At 39.5% G+C, this 20,560-nt stretch overlaps 1 protein-coding gene across 2 annotated transcripts in view; it reads right to left on the bottom strand.

The window, feature by feature from the left end:
• Window positions 1–7,596: 7,596 nt before the first annotated feature.
• Window positions 7,597–20,560, bottom strand: part of LRRC3B (leucine rich repeat containing 3B) — a 44,933-nt gene continuing 31,969 nt past the window's right edge. For both annotated transcript variants that reach the window (XM_015619729.2, XM_033511910.1), the window contains exon 2: window positions 7,597–8,859. In XM_015619729.2, the coding sequence (XP_015475215.1) occupies window positions 7,915–8,694 (780 nt within the window). In that variant the 5' untranslated portion in view covers window positions 8,695–8,859 and the 3' untranslated portion in view covers window positions 7,597–7,914. The remainder of the gene's footprint in view (window positions 8,860–20,560) is intronic.

Here is a 20,560-nt window from a genome sequence, read left to right as displayed (position 1 = left end):
GATAAACGAAAACAAGCTTGCTTGAAGATTCAATCTGAAGAGCCATGAAGTTTATTCAAACACAAATGTAAACAAAAGACTAAAGACAGGGAAAAATATTCTAGTCTGAGTACAGCTGCAATTGGTTAGACAATTGCAGCTGTACTCAGCTGCAATTGTCTAACCTGAAAAATCAAACAGGCTGTGCTAGTGTTTTTCAGTTTATAGTGTGGAAAGCTGGAGGTACCAAAACTAACTTGGATAATTCTGAAGGAAAGCAAGCTCTCTATGATTTTAAATGACAAAATCTCTGGGATCCTGACCTGTGATGTATCTGCTACTAGTGGTAAGCAGGTCCCTTCAAGAGGGAGAGGGTTCACAGATCCCATCCCAACAGCAGTTTCCCTCCTTTTACAAGTGGTCTAAACCAACACAGCTGGCAGTGCTGAGGTGAGACTCTGAACAAAGTGCTGTCAGGGTGGCATTTCCCAGACACAATGCTCCCCAAAGCCCTTGTCCCTAAGGACTAGGCCAGGAAAGGGACAGTGGGTTTTGTGTTGTGTAACCAGACCCACAGCTTCTGAAATAGACTAGTGAAAAGGTGTGCTGGTCGTCCCATACACAGTCACATGAGGAACATAAAATCCAGCATCTACTAGAGAACCTGAAGTCTGTCTAGTATTACCTAAATTCAACAACTCCTTTCCTTTACCACTATAAATTTAATTAACAGGGTATAGAGATATTGTCTAGAGGGCTTATTTGTTGCAGTCACAGGTTTTTTCAGACAACGCGCTATATTTCAGTATTCTCTGTGGCTAAAAACTCCATTTATAAGAGACTTTGCTGAAAGTGAATGTTAATCTGGCTTAGGCACAGAAATAAAAAATTGGTAAACCATGAAATGCAGCATTGAGCACAAAGCTAATCCTCAAAGGAAGAAAAAAAGAATAGGTTTTGATAGGGTTTTTTTTTCTTTTTTCTTTTTTTTTGTCCCGCTCTGATGTTTGAAAGCAACCTGAAAGTTCTGGGGTCTGTTTTTCCTTCCCATTTTTATCCTTGCTTTTAGATATTAAAAATTTCCAAAGCATATTTGAAAGAGCATGATTTTATAACCACACCTATGTAAAGAAAGCATGTATTTTTCCAATATATACCTAAAGGGTTTTTTAGAGATGTGCAGACAGGCATAGAAACAGACTTCAGTGCAGACAAGGTTTAGCTAATATGTTCAACTTCAATCTCCATTTAAATATGAGTAGTGTCAGCTCACTACCAGTGTTAGGACAGACGTGTTTAAACAGACCTATATTTTCCAAATTAAAATGGAGCTATGAAGAATTCAAGAGATCAAAAACTCTTTCATTATAAGGCCATGACTACTAATTGTGAAGGATGAAGATACCTAAACATATAACAACTTAACACATGGACTTTATGTTTGGTTGGTTTCTTTGCTTATTTGAGTTTTGTTGCTGTTGTTAGTGTTTTTGTTGTGCTGGTTTGGTTTTGTTGTGTTTTTTTTTTTTCCCCTCTCAATGTCCAGTTTACTCTGCCATTAACAGGCTATGGAGATGGCTGCTTTGTTATGAAATCTGCTTGCAGACTGCCCCACCAAAGCAGTAGGATGCTCATAATGTGCTTTTAAAACCTCAAAACAGCATTAAGAATAATAAAGATGATTGATTTCCCAAAAACTTAACTGCTTCTCAAGTTTCCTTGCAGTAAGGAAATTCTAAAACCATCTAATTTTTCATTTTGGCATTTCTTTTGGAATTAGCAGCTGTATTCAGACACACAGCCATCTAAAGGAATCTCCTCCAAGGGCCATAACTATCTCCTAGGAGAAAAACACAGCCAAACACACTTGTAATGCCAGAACCTACTCATTTACAAGTGCAGAAGAGGAGAACTGATCCAGGAACATGAGCTGCACTTGCACTCTCTGGTTTTCACAAACACGGCTGTTCCTTGTGAGCTAGAAGGCATTACATCATCCACCTAAATATCTCGCTCTCTAGGAAGTTGTACTGCTGTCTGAGCCAGCTGGAAAACAAAAGCTTGTTCACAAAGGTCTGTAATAGCATGATATGGTAGCCAATGGTTGTGACTAAGGATCTCAGAAAGAGGATGAGCTGTGCCTCATTTTCTTCCACATTCTGTGTAGCTGGTACTGGGATCAGGGAGCATTGTGAAAGGCTAAGGATGGAGGTGTACTTGGCTTAAATGCAGCATGAATCATGGCTTTGAAGCAACAAAGCAACCCTTTTCATGATTAAATAGGGCAAATGAACGCATCCAAAGGAGATCCTGTTCTATCTGCACGCATGTGTATGTACAGCTAACTGACACAGTCATGCACACAACTAAGCACAGGGAAATAGGAGTGAACTTGAGAGATGTATGGATGCCCTGCACGTGTACATACTCCTGGATGCAGCAGCATGCAGAAAACACCTCCTTCACATACTGCTATGGCATGGCACGTATACGCTGTGTCTGATGCTTGTCGGTGGGGTTTGCTCCTCAGACTGGCTTGAGAAAAACAAAACCAAAGCTTCCAGGCATTTCCCTGTCATAAGTGGCACTGTTGAAGTACTTTCACTTTCAAGAAGTCATCACACCAGTTTTCACTTGAAGAAACAATAGTGAAGGGATTTCTCAGTGAAAAACAAGTGCTTTAAATGAAGTGTTTTAATGAAGAACCTGCAGAGAAATTCCCATCTTTTCTAGATGGACCACCAGTTGAGCTGTAAGAGTAGCATCAATTTGCCTTGATAAGTCGAGCAAGGTCTGAATTAATTTTTCTACAGATCCCCAGTGGAAAGCTCTCATTCCTTTAGTTAACACAGTCTTGGCACAACTCAGCACGGAGTGCTCGAACCTTGTCCAGCAGTTAGTGCTGCAATTTGCAGTGAGAAGACACCAACATTGAAGTGGGATTTTGCTTTCCCTGGACTTTATTCCCAGCCCATGCATGGGAAATCTCCTTGTCTGCACTACAAATACTCTCTCCTGTCTCTCAGGGAGGCAGCTGATTTGTCTCCTACTGGACATATAAGAGCATTGGCGCCATACAAATCAAGCCCACCTTCCCTTCCTCAACAAACACCCACAGAAGCATCTCTGAGAGTAAGAGAAGCACAAACCTGTGAGCCTTTCCTAGGGAAACCATCCCTGCTTCCTGGGATGAGCAGGGATTTCCTTGTTGAGATTTGTATCTATATAATGTTAGTGTTGTTAACTGCTAACAACCTTGACTTCCAAGAATTTGTGGAGTCCTACATTTGATATGTTTTCTTCTCTACAGTAACCTGTACTTCATTTAAATGCATTCTCTCTACAAAAATGATTTAAACCCCGCCCCTGCATCCATTGCTGGATATTGTCTAACCAGACTTCCGTTCTCTGTTGCAAGAAACAGATCAGAGCTTCTGAATTTCCCTTTTGTTTACTACTCCAGCTATTACAATGAGTTCTAATGGTATCTCACCTCCATGACTGGGGATGTTAGATGATTTTTCCTATGAAAACAACTTCATATCCTTGATTATTTTATTACCTTTCTCTACATATTCAATATTTCAGAAGTAAGTTCATTTTTCCTGAAGACAAGGAGAACCTGAACTGAAATGCAATGTTCCAGATGTGTGTTCAAGAAAGATTTTATTCAGTGGTTTATCATGCCACTCCACCATGCTGTTTGATTATTTCCCTCCTAATAATTTCTGGTGTTTGTCATTGAAGAGCTTCACACTGTGCCTCCAAGATGTTTTTTCCATTTGATTACAGCCAATTTAGAGAATATCCTCATGTTCAGATGTGCCATCTGCAGTACTTTGTAATTACTCACACCAAATCCAACCTTCCTTATATCATCATCTGCCAACTTAGAAATGTGAGAACCTTCTGTATTTCTTCACAGTTAGCTGTAGGCTGGACTGCCCTCCATAACTGTTTATAACCCACAAATGTTATTGGTTCACTATCAACTCCCTTCTCCACATCACCCAGGAATAAACTGCGCAGCATTGCTCCCATTTGGATTTCTGTTGGACACCTCAGAAATTTCAGTAACCATTCTCCTTCAAGTCAACAGATGATTTCTTCTTATTTTTGTTTCTTTTAACCAGTAACTAATTGATAGGTGAGTTTTTTCCCTTCTCAAATGCTAGCCTGGTTTCTTTCAAAACCTTTGCCCTATCTATTCATTAATACCCATTAACTCTTGACTCTTGCTAAAGGTAGACTCCTCTTTATAACTTGCTTAGGAAAAAAATGTTTTCATTTATTTTGCTGATACTATGGCTTTACATGTAACCTCACCAGAATTTATATCCTCCTATATGTTCCTTCTTTAGATTTCCCTCCTAAAGTTTAAAGATTGCTTTTAAAACAGATTTATTCTTGTTTAGCTTGTTTAACCTGCTTAGCTCTTTTTTCCAGGTGTGGAAGTAGAGTGACATCCGTTTAAAAATTGATTTAGATTCACTCCAAGATGCCACTGCACATCTAAACATGCTGCAAGACTCCATGACACCTTTAAGTGTTTCAGCCTCCAGCTGTTCCTTTTACTTTCCTTTTTTTGCTTTCTAATGCTTATGATTTTCTCCTTTCAAGATGAAAAGAAATGTGGTAGATTTTCTGCCCGGCCTCTATTTGGTAAACAAAAATTCTATTATCTTCTTTTCTTCCTGGGAAGACCAAAACATGGATCACTGTATTTTTTGTTCATACTCAACCCCTGAAGTTTATGGCAATTGCAGTGCAAAATCTTGCTACCAAAGACTTAGGAATATAATGTACATTGACAGTGAAAATATCTGTACCTAATAGTGTGCCAAACTGAGAATAAAAGAAACACATAAAGCCTGAGCCTTAATACACACAGACCAAATGCACTGCCACAGATCTAACCCACAGAACGTAACACTAGAAAATTAGCAGAGAAAAATCACCATTAGTTTTAAGAAAAAAAATAATGTTGAGAGAGTTATCCTTTACCATTTAGAAACAAAAATATGGATGTTTTCTGTAAGAAAATCAGGGTAGAGAAATTAATCACATTTAAGCTATTAAGCCCTAGCTCTACTTTTCATGAAGCATCTTAATAGAAAAAAAAATGAAAAAAATCACTGTGTTATGTATTATCTTCTTATTTTCCATCATATGCTATGAGTATCCTGTGAAAAAGAAAATATCCATTTCCTCTTATCTGTATTTACATGCTAAGGTATCACAGATAAAAATACACCAAATCACCCATTTCTCAGCAAAACTGCTTTTGTAAATGAAGTAACTTCTTGAAGTGTTTAATTTTTATCAAAGTCTAAAAGTTTGTGCCATTAACTTCAAAGGGAAGCACATAGGCTTTTCTAGAGTCAGTAGTTTTGGAAAGAAAGGTGTGAAGCATAAACAGTAAAAATAAGCATCTTCTTATCCTCTTGGAACCATCCCTCCAAAGCATTTGTACAGAGTAATGCTTAACTTGGTTTAAATTTGTTTGGGTCACAATTTAAAGTAGGAAAGCCAGAAGTTCATCTGGGGAAAACTATACTAGAGCCTGTCTCATGGATCAAGTAATAAAGAAAAAAAAAACGTAAAGAAAACTTATTTATATTTTTCTTAGTTTTGGGAAGAAGGGATATTTTTGAAAATGCTGCTTGAAATTAAATTTTTAAAACCTGCCAATTGTTTTTAAAGTGTTTTAAGACTGGCCAGAAATTCTTAAATGTTATTTGGACAAAATAATTTTGTCCAAATTTTGTGGAGAAATTCCTTCATTCAGCTGTGAATAAACAACACCAAATTCTTGATTGTTAGTACCTTCATCTTGGACTAATCTTTTAGCTAGTTCCCCCCTGCTTTTACCCACAGTAGCATATTAGCTGGGATCCTAAACATTGCTTGGGGAACACAGTGATACAGATGAGACCAATTTTACTCTGAAGGAAATTTTAGAGAAATTAGGGGAATTACATCAGGAAGTAATTTTGTTCAGCCTACACAGAGACACTACATGTCCTGTTCAATAGAGTTTGTTATATTGCCAGTACAGTGAAACATTTTATCTGCTCTCTTCAGACTTACATGTGTATTTAGTCCCACTGCTTTTGGGTCCTGCAGGAGGACACACAAAGCTTGGGGGGCTGGGGTAGACAGTCAGACAGAGCTTGGAAACAGTAAAGTATAAAATGTTAACTAAGGAGGATGTGTAATCAACAAGCACCTCTCCTTAGAAATTAAAATTTTTACTTAAGGAAGTTGGTGGCAGGGACAGAAATATCAGACAGTGGATATTTTATGGACAGACTGCATCTTTTACAAGCATTAACTCTCTTAATTTGCCAAAAACTGCTCATGAAGATATGTAAACAGCTAAGTAGGTCACAAGGACTCACCCTACAAAGATGACAAAAAAGTGCAAAGATGACATAAAAAGTTGACTTTATGTGCATTTAAAATATTTTTTCCTTTTTTTTCCTGTTCTCTCACTTGCTTTGAAACAAATTTTAGCTATTATTTTAACAGTGCTCTGAATAACCTAAGATAAACAAGCTTCTGCCCTCGTAACAGAACCGTAACAGAAATAATGGATAAACTAATGGGAGAAATTACTCTGGCAGGGTTTTAAGCTGACCTTTAACACTTATTCTTGCAAAGCAGTGTTTTATATATTTTTTAATCCACGCTTCTGTAATACATATTCCAATGTCAGTCAGACTGGATCTACAGGGATCCAGAGACAAGCATCATTTTATTATGCTAATAAAGGACAAGAAGAATACATCCTCGTGGATTTGATCCCTTTGAAAATTTTATCTATGAAAAGAGAAAAACACTGTGTTTTTAAAGACAGCAGAGATTTAAAATATTCATTTCATATGCAAGGCTGAGTTTAACTGCAGGTGGACTTTTTATTTTCCCGAACATTTAGCCACAAAATCATATAAAAAAATACATATATCCTAGCACACAATAGAATATGCCTAGCCTATATATTCATTTATTTCCTTCAGTTTTTTAAAAGGCTGCTCACTAAAAAATAGAAGTCACATTTACTTATGAACGAATATACAGCTTAAACCCACCACTTTATTTATTTATTTTTTTTAAATTATCAGTAGTGGTATTCTAGTTTGACCAGCATACTAAGCTTCCTGTTGCCTTCTCCTGTACTCCCCAGGGCTGAGGTCACCTGCCTGAAGCTCATACAAAGGCAGTAAGTGGGTGTAAGATGAAAACTACCACATGCCCCTGGCTTACCTCTCTTCGACATCCTGAGGTGCAGCTCCTCCAGGTCGCCTGCTCCCCAGCACTGCCAAAATGCCCTCCAAGAGGTTAAGCAAGCATCAGTCCCTTACACTCAGAGCCAGGGCACTCTGCTCTGCCCACACCGTGCCACTTTCCCACCACGGCAGGCAGCCCACAAAACGGGCTACCATCCACCAGCTGCTCACCTTGCACCCGTGGGTGAGACGTGCCCTTTGGGGACTTTCCAGTCCTGGACCCCTCACAGCCCACTTCATTAGCGCTCCTCTCTTCTACCTAACGGGTACTGAACCAGCCAAGAGTGCTCAGGCACTGGACAGGTTTCTGATCAATAAATTACTCTGCTTTACATGGTTCAAATTTAAGCTTTTATTTGGTTTTTAAATTAAAAAAATAAATTTCGTTATTAAATAGTGGAATGGGTCTAAACTAATGTTTACATATTAGTTCACTTGCTTTAGGATACCACCAGAGAAATAATTGAAGTTTACCACCCAGACAAAACTTTCTGTTAGAAAGCTCAACAGTGGCGTTATTCAGTTAAACAGGAAGAAAAAGCCCCAAAAGTCTTAATGTTTACAATGAACGTTAGAAGTAAACCTCTGGTTTCAGCATCATCCAGCTCTAGCTTCCATCACAAAGGCAGTCATTGTATTCAGAATACTATACCACAGTGCTAATGTCATCGGCTTCATCTGGTTTCTTTTGCCTGCTTGGCAGGGATTTCAAGTACTCAAGGTGCCTCCTTGCGTCCTCCTGGTTCTGTCGGACATAATAAACCACGTAGGAGATCACCATGGTGAACCAGCCAAACATGGTGACCAGCATGGCGTAGTCAGTAGTCTTTTTAGGGAGGTTGCAGAGGTCGGCATCGTTGGCAGCGTTGAGGAAGGGTCTCCCGGCGTGCTCGTCCAGCACAGAGGTCTTGCAGATGACGTTGTTGGCCGTCTCGTGGTTGGAGGCCATGCTCCGCAGCACCTGCTGCAGCGTGCAGTCACAGTGCCAGGGGTTGTTGGCAATTCTGGCCCTGGCCTTCAGGTTGTTGAAAGCGTTTTTGTGCACGCTTTTAATCCGGTTGTCAGACAAATCCAGAGTCTGCAAGGTTTCTGCCACCCCTTTGAAGGCATGTTCATCTATAAACTCAATCCCGTTTTTTGATAAATTGAGGACTCTCAATTGGTGCAAGTCCTTAAAAATTTCGTTGGGGATAGATGTTATCTGATTGGAGTCCAAATAAAGTAAGACTGTTTCTGGAGGAAGATCTCTGGGTATTTCCTTGAGGTTTGCATTGCTACAGCTGACGTTCAGACCTCCAGAGTGGGAACAGAGGCAGCCTTTTGGGCACATACTGGCAGAATGAAAGCACAGTATCATGAGGACAAAACTTTGTAAGAGCAGACACATGGAGAGGGAACGAGTTAACCACAGGTCTACCAAATGCATGCTGGGCTGTCAGCATAATCACACAACCATTTCTCATTCAGCCAACAGGGTGGGAAAAGGATCGGCAAAGCTGAAACGTGGCTTCATTTTCTTCGGCAGGACTAGTAAAAACTGGTCAGTAACACGTGGGCTTCCTCATGGTCAATATGCTTCTTAGAAGCATGCCTAGAGAGAAGAAGGAAAAAAAGTTCTTTATAACATAAATTCCAATCCTAACTATATTTTCATTAAAAAAATAGAAATAAAAAGATGTTAAAGTGAAATGCCACACTAAATAAATGATCTATTATCTTAGGTAACTCCTATTAGCATTAATCTGAGTTTAGTGCATAAATCCCCAGGACATTTTTAAGAGGACAGACTACACTTACTACAAATTGCATGAGTTTGGTCTTTAATTCTTACTAGAGAAAGAATTGGTTTGCTTTTATCAGAGATTCTTCTAAAACACCTATAAAACTAAATTGCATTTTCCCTTGCTGAAGCAGAAGATGCATTGACAGAAGCTAAGACTTGTATCTCCAGCAACAGTGACAGGTCAAGTGAGGAATTTGTGGTGGTTAATGTGAACTTATCTCAAAATAATGTATGCTATTTTAAGTCCAAATCAAAGTATGTCAGCAGGGAAATATTTTTACTATATCAAAGAACAAAAATCAGGTAAAGCAAATGCTGTTGCAAGACACCACCATCACCCACCATCTCCTTGTTCTTCTCCCCCTCCTTCTCTTTTGCTTTAGAATGCTGGATTTCTGGTACCTCCCAGCATTTTGTGAGACCCACAGACATAATTTCTGCTTCCATTTTTTTTGGAAAATTTTCTTTTCATGTAAAAAAAAGAAATTTAACAATTGCCAAAAACTCATATACCCCACCCTCCAAAACAAATAAAACTCACAAAACCTATATACAAGCCAAACATTAAAATATCTTATTCACGGCATGTAATTTCCTAATAGGACATATGAAAAATACTGCTTTTGCTTCTTCCCCCTCAAGCTGGCTTTAAAATAGCAAACATCCAGAAGCTTTTCCATTTTCCCCTTTAATTGGAACACAAATACAGAAGTCTGAAATGCTGACCTATACGGTTTCAAAGACAACCCTTCCCCCCCACCACCCCTATTATGGTAAACTATGAATTTCTAACAACAGGTCCATTTGTTTTCATGTACATGCTCTCTGTCTTTGTAGCAGCTTGGATATGTGTAGCCTTCAGGTTGTATTTACATATAAATGAATTATGTTTTTTCCTAAATCCACACTGTAGCCCACTGAACAAGAAAATCCCTGCATGGAGGATATGTGTGATTTTACATGAAAAAGAAGAAATTGCATTGCAATCACTTTCTTGCTTGCAGAACTGACATACCAACTGCAGTTGCTGACACACTGCAGTAATACGGATCAGATGTGTCAAGCATAATTTCACTATTTTCAATAATTCCAAACTCATAACTCAAGTTCTATTTAACCCTTTTTGCTGAGGCTCAGTATGCCTGTAACCCCACAGGAAAAGAAAAAAACAAACCAACACAAAACAATCTTAACAGCATGTACATTACTTGTGATTATTCCACGGCTTGGGAATGGCAAAAGCTCAGCACACTCTCACTGCAACTATTGGAGAGAGTAGTGTATCACCACTGATCTTCAATTTACCTATTGTTCAAACCAGTGATTGCCTAAGAACCTAAACAGAAAGGTTACACTTGGATTCCATAAAACTTCTACTCTAAAATTAAAAAGAAATCAAATTGTTAGCAATGAGAAATTGTGAAGTTAACCCTGGAAACATGAGACTGTTCAGAAGGGAACTAAGCAGAGCATGAAAAGCTCCCTTTGAGGAGAGAGAGGTGAGGTGGCATCTCTCGAGTCAATGAAATCCTTTATGACCTCTGTGGAAAAAAACAGGATTTACATGAAAGAACCCTACTGTGGTGGGTGCATCCTTCCCTTTTCTCCCTTTGGCTCTTTGGTCACTGCAGTGCCTGCTCTTCAGACCAGACAGAAATCTGTTACTGAAGGAGATAAGCTCCAGAAGTTGTTTTTCCCCAGCCTGCCCAAAAGCGCTAAGTACTTGCTAAAATGTGCAGCCCATTCGGAGGCCAAGCTGGAGCTGGCAGCTGCTCCCCCTGGCACTCGGAGCGGGCAATCTGCTGCTCCCTCCAGCAGCCCTGGGTGTTGTGGCAGGACAGCCTGTCCCCTGGAAAAACAGCCACCTATTTCCTTTTCCCTTCATGTTCACATGTCTCACTACTGTGCTGCTGCACCAGAAGAGTAGATGAGTGGTCCAGCTCATCACCACAGCATCATCTCATCACCTACTACTTGTACACAGTGACTTCCCACCACTGGCACTGGAGTCCTACTGCAGGAAGAGACCGGGGGGAAGAGCAAAGACCTGAAGTTGTTTCAGGTGCTTCATTTTATAGAAGCACAAAACTTTCATTTTAAAGAAGCACACTCTGTTTCATCAGAGTGTGACAATTAAATATCAAATTTGCTTCGTTACAGGCTAAAAAAATCCAGTCAGCCTGGAAATACAGCATGGACTCTGCTGAGTAACAGTACTGTTACACCACCAAAGAGCATGTATGGAAGAGGCCTCAAGCACCAAAGATAATGCAGAACATCCTCATCGCACTGAAGACAAATGAAACTACCTAATGTATTAAGGTGTTTAGAGTGGAAAAAGTAGAGTCATTACAGACTAAGCAGGATAGTGTTTAATGAAGCAGTGCCTCTTCCAAAGGCCTAACTAAGTAAATGAATATAGAGAGGAAAAAACTTGCAGTGTTTTAAGTTGTTAGATAGAGCAAATACAAGTTAAAACCTGCAATTAACAACCCAGTCAACAAAACTTGTCTGAATAAGAACAAAGCTCAGCAAATTCCCAGTAAATTAACCAGAAGAAACACAATGGGACCAAGCATCAGTCAGGGCAAACAGAGCTTTGTTTGCTTTGGAATATCCAATCTAAGGGATCTCTGAGGTTTAGGTTTCCACAATAAATGTAGAGCAAGAACTTTCTTTACTTCTAGTGACTGCAAGAAAAGAAAAGAAAACTAGGATTCACACATTTCTAATGCCAATAGGAAGAGCTGTGGCTTCTTGAGCTGTATTGAATTTCCTCTTGCTTGGAACACAATAAATAAAGAAGGTGTCAAAGCTGGAACAAACATAAGAGAGATATACCAGAAAAAACACTAATGACTACCAACAAAGGGATGAAAGACAGAGAATTAAAATAAATATATGAATTAATTATAAATCTACAAATAAAGAAAAAAAAATGTAAAAGTGAAAGAAGGCACAGGGAAATGACAGCAATGCCAGGAGCACTTGTAGCAGCGTGGTATAAAAAGGCTTTTTGTGCACATTTCTAAAATACAAGTACAAACATAGAATACCAAACGCCGAGTCTAATACTGCAGGGGAATAATACTACAGACAGAAGACTGCACAGAAGAGTTCTTTACAGTCTTGTAATTTAAACAGGTTTCCAAGGCTTCCTCTTCTCAAACTCCCCCAAGACCATTCACTCAGTGCTAACATCCAACGACGTAGGAAAATGTACAAATCCTGAAATCCTCAGGGAAAACACATTGCTTTTAATACATAGTGTGAGATTTCTACTGAGCTTCAGGCATCAGGTACTTGCAAGTGTTTGTCTTTACTGCAAACAAGGTGCAGAGACTGTTACCTTAGTTCCTGAATGCAACACTACTAAATTATCTATTTGAATAATAACTTCTCCCCACAAGAAACTACTGATGTAAGGAAGCATTCGTGCCTCCAACTACCAACATGGAAAAAGGCCCCACAGACTCAACAAAGTCACACAGAAAATCCAGGACAAGATTGCCTGCAATATTACTTTATGCTGTTTTGTCTTCAGAGAAAGATATAGGAAGATAGGAAATCCTGTAACTATCACAAAGAACAGCTGGAAAATAACACAGGCTGAGATGTTTTGTTGTTTAGGGAAATACTAAGACAATAAAAGATGCATGAAAAGACAATCAATCATATGTGTCTGACTCGGGACTCGGGGAAGGGGTTTTCTACTGTGGTGTTGAGACCTTCAGAGTCCACATAGCAGCTTTGGTCATCACCCAAGTACCCACACACCTCCTGCCTCCATAAAAGAGAATGCAGCAGCTACCAAATCCTCACACTTGAGGGACAGCCACTGCTCTCAGAGAACTCAAAAGCAGAGAATACAAACAGCTTTGAGAGGTATTCTGCCTATAGTATTTTGAACACACCCACACACACAACCCCCTCATCCCCCAGGTGAAATCAGTGGAGCCACTTGTTGATGACACTCTTCCTGCAAATTTCTATCTTTCAGGTGCCAGAGAGGGATTTACTTCCTATTTGTTCAGCAGACGCCCTCTCTATGCATTGTGTATCTACATTTTAGCAGGGTTCCTTCAAAGATTACTTTCTAGCACTATAAAAATTACCTGTGACAGTAAAATATCTTTGTTCAAGTTGTTCCAGTAGGACAACACTTCTACTTGGAATTTCACCTGCCTTCTCAGGCAGTGTCAAGTGAACTCCCAAACATTTCTGTTGAGGAAAAATCAAGACCATTGTCCTTCTCCTGACAGCTCTTCATCAAGCAAGATCTCACACGATAAAGACAAAATCACAACCTAATGTATTTAATATAAATGTTTTTATGGGAAGATTCCTGTTGTAAATCACAGAATGAGGGCCACAAATTAAGTCTTTAGAAGAGGATCACACATGTACATGCCAACACAAGAGCCCCCAGACTCACACACAGCATCCTCACTCATTTTGCCTGCTTGCCAAACACTGATGGGAAGAATAAGCAGCAGATCTCTGCTCCCAGTACCACACTGGCCTTCCCCAGATCACAGCCTGTAAGGACTCCTCAGTGACAAGAGACTCGAGAGACAATTTAATTTTTGTTGTTATAATTCACAAACAAGTAAAAATGGGCAAATGGAAAAAGATCTCATCCTAAAAGCATCTTCATTCCATTAGCTGACAAACAAGGGATTGTGCAGAACACACCCTCCTAGCAGTAACAACTGGCTAAATACTGCAGATATTTTGGAAGACGTTCTCTTGCTCTTTCTTTGGGATACAATATCATGGAATGCCAAGAAAAAAACCCCTGAAAGTGCTGTGGCATCAAGCTGCAGCTAAAGCACGGTCCTTAAAGGGAGAGCATAGCTGGCAGCCACTTATAGAGCTTTATGCAGCTTCTAGGGTCAGAAGTTACAAAGGGTTTTCACTGCTGATCTCTTATGTCAAACAATACTTCCATCTCAGGCACCATCACTTGTGCAGACCCCATAAGCTAAATTATGCCTTCACTGGCACTTGAGCAACTGCACCATCCTCTCTACATGCAAAAAGGGCTGCACAGCACAGACATCTCACTGTAAAGGAAATGCAGTGATAGCAACTCCATTTTCCCTATCAATAATGTAAGGTACTAGAACAATGTCTCCTCTTCAAAGCTGGGCCCATTGATGAAAAAGATTGCATCTATTACCCCAGCAATGTCAGAGGGGTCACAGCTAACTACTACCACTCAGCAACTGCACACACAGTTTGTACTTCAGATTACTGAAGGCTCCAGGATTAGAAGGGAATTTCTTGTTACTGTAGCTAATGTGCTCAAAGGAGCAGGCAAGATCAAAACAGGGAGAGGGAAAAAGCCAACAGATCAACCACAGGGGGTGAGCTGTTGGCTGCATCATGACTGTACTCAATCTGTCCGGTCTGTCACTTTTCAACCACCAGAAAAACTGGAAAAAATTATGTACAACCCAGCTTCCTAAGAATGTGGATCATAGGGACTGATGCACAATTCACCTGCCTAGGCTTACCACACTTCTGAGAACAGACAGCTGTAAAGCTTGAGTGACTTTGCTACTAACTTCAAGCACAGCACCCAGAGAAGCCCCCATTTGAAAACAGATCCCAAACGGCACTGCAGAACTCCTTGAGATCACAGAGGCCACAACAAACAGCACAGTGTCCTCAGTTAATACTGAAGGCATCCCCGAGAACAACTGCAGGTCCTTCGCATCAGAGGTGCACTGCACATGTCAGAGTGCCTCCCATCCTCCTCTCCTACAGCCCATACAACTCTATTCAACCTAGAGACAGCTCCTATTTCTGTGGGCAGCTCTACTGCCTCCAACAGAAGCTCTCAACTCACAGTAAGCCCTCAAGAGACCTTGAAAAAGAGCTCAACTTTTCAAGCCTGGTCTAAGTAAAGTCCTGCCCTTCAGAGTAACAACTTTCTTGCATGCCAGCATCGGAATTTTGATACAGAATTAGAAAATCCCAGGAAATAAGACTCCTACAGGGCTCTTTTTTTAGACATCTTTAAAGTAAACTTGCACTTTGAATAAATATTAAAATTTTATAACTAAAAATCCATTAAATGCAGCACAGTAAAAAGATCATTATTTTAACTGACTTTCAGAAAATTACTCAGATGTTTTATAGTTTTGAAAGACCTGATATTATTGTAACTTTTTATAACTATGTTGGTTTATAGAAAAGATGCTCATTGACAAATCTAGTTTTCTATTTTCTATTAAAACCTTGCCATATTGAATATTTTTGGGTTACACAGGGTTTAGCAAATTAACCACTGAAATAGAAAATATGCCCCTTTCTAATACATTGTTTCCCATGAGTTCCGCTCCCTGTAATGCCAGTCTGCTTGTTACAAAACACACACACTCCCAACTTACTATTCCCCATCCACAGAGCTGTGTTTTATGACTTTGTCCTCCTCTTTTTTTCCCCATTGTCATAAAAAGCCATATACTGCTTTATTTCTAAAAATATTACCTTGCAATTAGTATTGACAAGGCAGCCATAAGATGGAGATTATAGGCTAAAATTAACAGGCGAACAGCCTGAAAAGTGTAGTTTGCCAGAGGTCTGAGGACAGGACTATTTTACCTGAACCTAAAGAAAGAGATTTGCCACCACTACTCCCAAACAATTGCATATTTAGGAAGAGTTAAAACAGAGAAGATATTTGGAAAAAGGCCTATCTATATACTTCCTACCCTTAACAAATCTTACACTACTGGTAAACACAGGCCTTCCAGTAAGCTGCACACTGGGCTGTCCTGTGCAGCAGTTTTGAGAGCAGCTGAGCCTCTGGAGGCCAGCAGAGTCTGTGCACACTGGGGAAAAGCCTCCATGAAATCCTGCCTGGCTCCACCAGCATCTGCAGGCTGAATCAGCCCACAAGTTTTAAAAACACAGGACTGATGTAAAAATAAGAAATTGCATGGTTTTATTTACATACCTATGGATACATGATAAAACTACACCATGGCAATGTGACTGAGTGGATACTGAGCTGGAAAGTGATGATACTTGTGAGCTGGAGGTGGACAGGAGCATCAGGACCCAAAGGGGAACACAGCAACCACTCCAGACCTCTGTGCTGTCTGTGCACTATAGAACAACAAATTGCATGGGTACCAAGTGAATTCTCCAAACAAACCATACAATCCTCTAGAACAATGCCACCTGTGTGCTGTCAGCACACCACAGCCAAGGGCAATCTCACCAGCTGCACAGACGGACTGCGTGTCGGGTAACTCAACCCTCTCCATGGCTCCAGGACAACCTGAGGAAATTCCATTTAGCAGATGAAACAAGAACCTGGTTTGGATTCCCAGGACAACCTGTGTCTTTCACGCATCTCCCCCTGTCACTCCTCAAACGTGGAGGCCTGGCTGCTTCACAGCTCAGCCACCTTGAAGGTAGGCAGGGTTAAGATGCTACAAAGCACCAAACCAGAGAGGTGCCACGAGCTGCTTGCAAGGTGCCAAGTCTTTTAAATTCCCAGTTGAGCCTCCAGCAGTGGAAGAGTTTCAGCATTTCAGAATATAGCAAGATGAAAAATCCTAAAGCAGTACAAAGAGGAATTAATAGAAACCAACGGCAAATGAGGTGGGAAAAAAGGGGTGCAAAAAGATCACTGAGTCTATGAATAATTGAAATGTCATGATTAATCAGTGTGAGCCTGAACTTAAACTACATAATGGATTCATTATCTACTGAAACACCAAATGTACTCAAGCTATAATATTCTCCCCTAAGACAGGACTCAGAATGCCAGTCAACATTTTGTTCCCAAAAAACTTCCAGTATAGGCATCTATATATAACTGCAAACCTTTTCCAGTTGTAGAAGTAAAGAGTGTAGGTAAAGGTTTATAGATCCTGAGCTATGAATGCCCTCCCTTACCTGTCACAGAGTAATAAAATGGTTGAGAAGAGCCAAATGAACATTTTAAGCTATAATTACTTTCTGATTGTGAGATCACTGAATTTATCACTCCTTATTACAGATTAACATCTTAATTATACTGTGTGGGCAAATGAATCAGCACTTTAAGACTGATGGGTTGCGTTCATGTTAAAAAATATATTTGATTTCTTTTTCCCTTTTCACATCAAGTCAGGAATTATTTCATAACTCTCAGCTGATAAATAATTGTGTGAAGCTTAGCAGATATAATAACAGATTGATGACAAAAAAATATTACCAGTCATCTCCTAACTTTCCTATGATGCTTTGCTGTTGGAAGTCTTCTGTGGCAACACATTTCTTGGAATGAAATTTGCTAACTTGCTGGAAATTAAAGAACCAGCTTCTGGGGATGCTGTTAGACCTCGTTCTTTTGAGCTTTAACAAAGATTGGATCACCTGCTTTTTAGAAGGTATTCAGTGCTGCCTACTTTTCCTTGTTACCTCCGGCATCCTCTTCATCTGACATAGACTACAGACGGCTCCTGTCCTTTCCCTGAGCAGTATACCCTGATGGGAAATATAAAAAGCATTTTGTATGCACATCTATGCCATCTGAAAAAGAAAAGGTTACATACACTTACAGTGCATATGTAGTGGCAACATAAAGCAAGTTAAAAATGAAAGGCACAAGATGTAAGATACATCACAATCTTTAACATAATTTATTACTGTATTTGGAAGAAATTGTCTTGACAACCTATAGAAGAAATGAACAAAGGCTTAAGATAAGCCAGTTACTGCTTAGCAAACACATCTGCAAAAAGATTTTTTTATCACTACATAAGAACAAGAAGAGCCACATTACAGATGCTAAAGGAAAATGATTCAACACACACAAATGACTACTTGTGAAGAGTTCTCCAAAGTCTCATCATTTTTTTCTAGATTATTAATGTGAATTGGGGTAAAAAACATTTTTAAGAGTTTGGGATTATATTCTACCAAGTCTCAGCCACATTTTCTGAGAAAACATCAACAAGCACTGTATCTGGCAAGAAAATCCTTTCCAGTTGCAGCTGAGTCAATCCTCTACATGATCTATAGTAGAAAAAAAAATATACTCTGAAAGCTTGAAATAACCTGAAGTGGAAGTACTTCATCTTCCTTGGGTAAAGAGATCCAGACTGAAGTATTTTCTAAAGTCTGATTATCAAGAGAACACCTAGGAGCCTTTAAGCAATGCTGTAGGTTTTCAAGATATCTGATATAACCCAATGGATAAAGTTTCCATCATAAGATGTCAGCTTTACAATATTTGCAGATTTATTTTTCTCCCATATTATAAAATGACATGATCAAAGTGAAATAGACAAGTGCCCAGTGTGAGCCATACTTTTTCTAGTAGCTCATGATGGATGCTCCTTCAGCTTAATTGGGCAGAATCTATCAGATCAGAGAAAATCTTGTCTTGATCTCAAGATAATTACACTGATTACCTAAATGATTACCAGCATAATCAGTGGCAAGTCTTGCAATTTAATCTTGATAACTGCATCTGGTGACTGCAGATGGTGTCCTTGCCCGGTTGAAAATCTCATTCGATTTTTGCAAAGTGCAAACCTAACCCCTGGTAACAAAACTGTGTTATCAGAAACTGACAGGCCTTTAAGGAACCACCTTGCAAAGATAAGCAAGATTCAGACCACCAAGAGACCTTTCTTCCACCTTTAAGAGTGTTTATTTGGTTATGTGTATCACGATCTTTAGGCTCATCTGAGGTTCATCCAAATGCTCCTGCAACTTAGTAGAAGACAGAAGTCCTGTGTTAAAACCCAGGAAGTCAAGGCTGTTTCTCTCCCTGCACAACTTCCCAGTGACACAAACATAAAGCAATAATAAATGGCACAAAGAATTTGTGAGGAAAGAAGCCAGCAGAAGCTATTACTAAAATGAAGCAACCTGAATAACAGTAATACACAAGATGAGAGTAGAAAGAAAAAGAACATACCTCCAGACCAATTACTCTGAAAAAATCTTGAAGTGGAGAAAAAACCCACAAGATAAATTAGAAAAAGGGGACAGCAGTTAAAATATAGTACCTCCACAGTTATTAATTCAGCTCCTTGTGCTTTGAAATATGCTACCTTTATATTAACAGGACCTTAAAGAAGCATGCAGAAGTAGAGTAACTCATTTAGAAAAATGTGAGAAAAATAAAATGTGTACCAGCATGCAAAAGAAACCAATCAAGTTTGAAAGTTCCAATTAAAAGTTCTAAACCTAAAAGTGAATGCTCAACACCACAAAACCACAAGCTTCTCCTAATGAAATTAAAATTGTGACTTATGAATATAATTCAGAAAACAGCAAAAGAGACAACAAGTATGGAATAATTATGAGATCAGTAAGAAATTAAGCAACTTTAAAAGACATTCAAGTGACCTTCCACAATCAAGTGACACACGGAGTTAGCTACAAGCCATTTGGCTTTGCCAAGAAACTGGCTGATCAATGGTGCTGGTTTTTCTGTGCCAGTGGTTATTGCACCTGCACACTGCCACTTGCACATCTGAGAGAGCCAAGAGCACATCTACACCACCACACACACTCAAACACACTATGTACTTCCCATTTCTGCACCAAAGGTATCATAACCTACCGTATCAAACCACCCACCACAAAAATCCCCACTTCTAATATTTTAATCCAGGAGCAGCTTCAAATAACTGTAATTGCTTTTTCATTAGCTTGCCAGAGAAACTTACCTCTTTTTTTTTTTTTTTTTTCTGTCCTAATATTAGATTTTCCTCTTGTATTTAGGTATCATTATAAATCTAAAAGCTCAACATGTGGTATTCTGGAGTAGTCAGACACAGGGATTTTGAACTTCCATGAAAGCAAGATGGACATGCTCCCATCAGGACACACTTACAGCTCTGCTGGCTGCTACTGCCATTAGAAGCTGAGGAAAAAACCCAAGTACAACTTCTGCAGCCCTGCTTCAGGTGAGGATCCTCCAAGCAAGCAAAATCTAGCAGTGTAAAGCTTCAATGCCATCTTGTGCTGGCAGCACTTCCCTAATTAAGAATTTAAGGCCAGATGGAGCCATTAGATCATCTAATCTGACCCCCTGCCTACCACATGACGTGTCATTTTACCAGTAAACCTCACACTGAGCCCAAAAATTTAGGTCAGACTGAAGCATGTCTGAACTGAGAAGACTTCTGTGTGCCCAGGGCAATATCCTTTGTGCCCACTGTTCTTGCAGCATCCTGTATCAACATCCACCATAAGAGTTAAACTACTCTTATGGTGACATAAGAATATGGAGCAGACGTATCTGCTCTACCAGGATCCAGACACCATGCAAGAGAGTCTGTTTTCAAAAGAAAAGCTATACTGAAAGATAATATTCCACTGTTCATCATCAACAGCTGCATGTTACCACTTTCTCCAAATGAAAGCTAGACAAACTGGCTATTTTTTAATCTGCTGGTGAGTTACACCAGGCCCTCAGCTGCCATTAAAGAAGATTTCAAATTACATGTGTTACATCTAAGCAACAATCAGCATGTTTTCATTTTGA

Source organism: Parus major, chromosome 2 (genome assembly GCF_001522545.3).
Source record: "Parus major isolate Abel chromosome 2, Parus_major1.1, whole genome shotgun sequence".
Lineage (NCBI taxonomy): Eukaryota > Metazoa > Chordata > Aves > Passeriformes > Paridae > Parus > Parus major.
The sequence above is the reverse complement of the archived record's forward strand: the minus strand, read 5'-3'. Positions and strand labels throughout refer to the sequence as shown.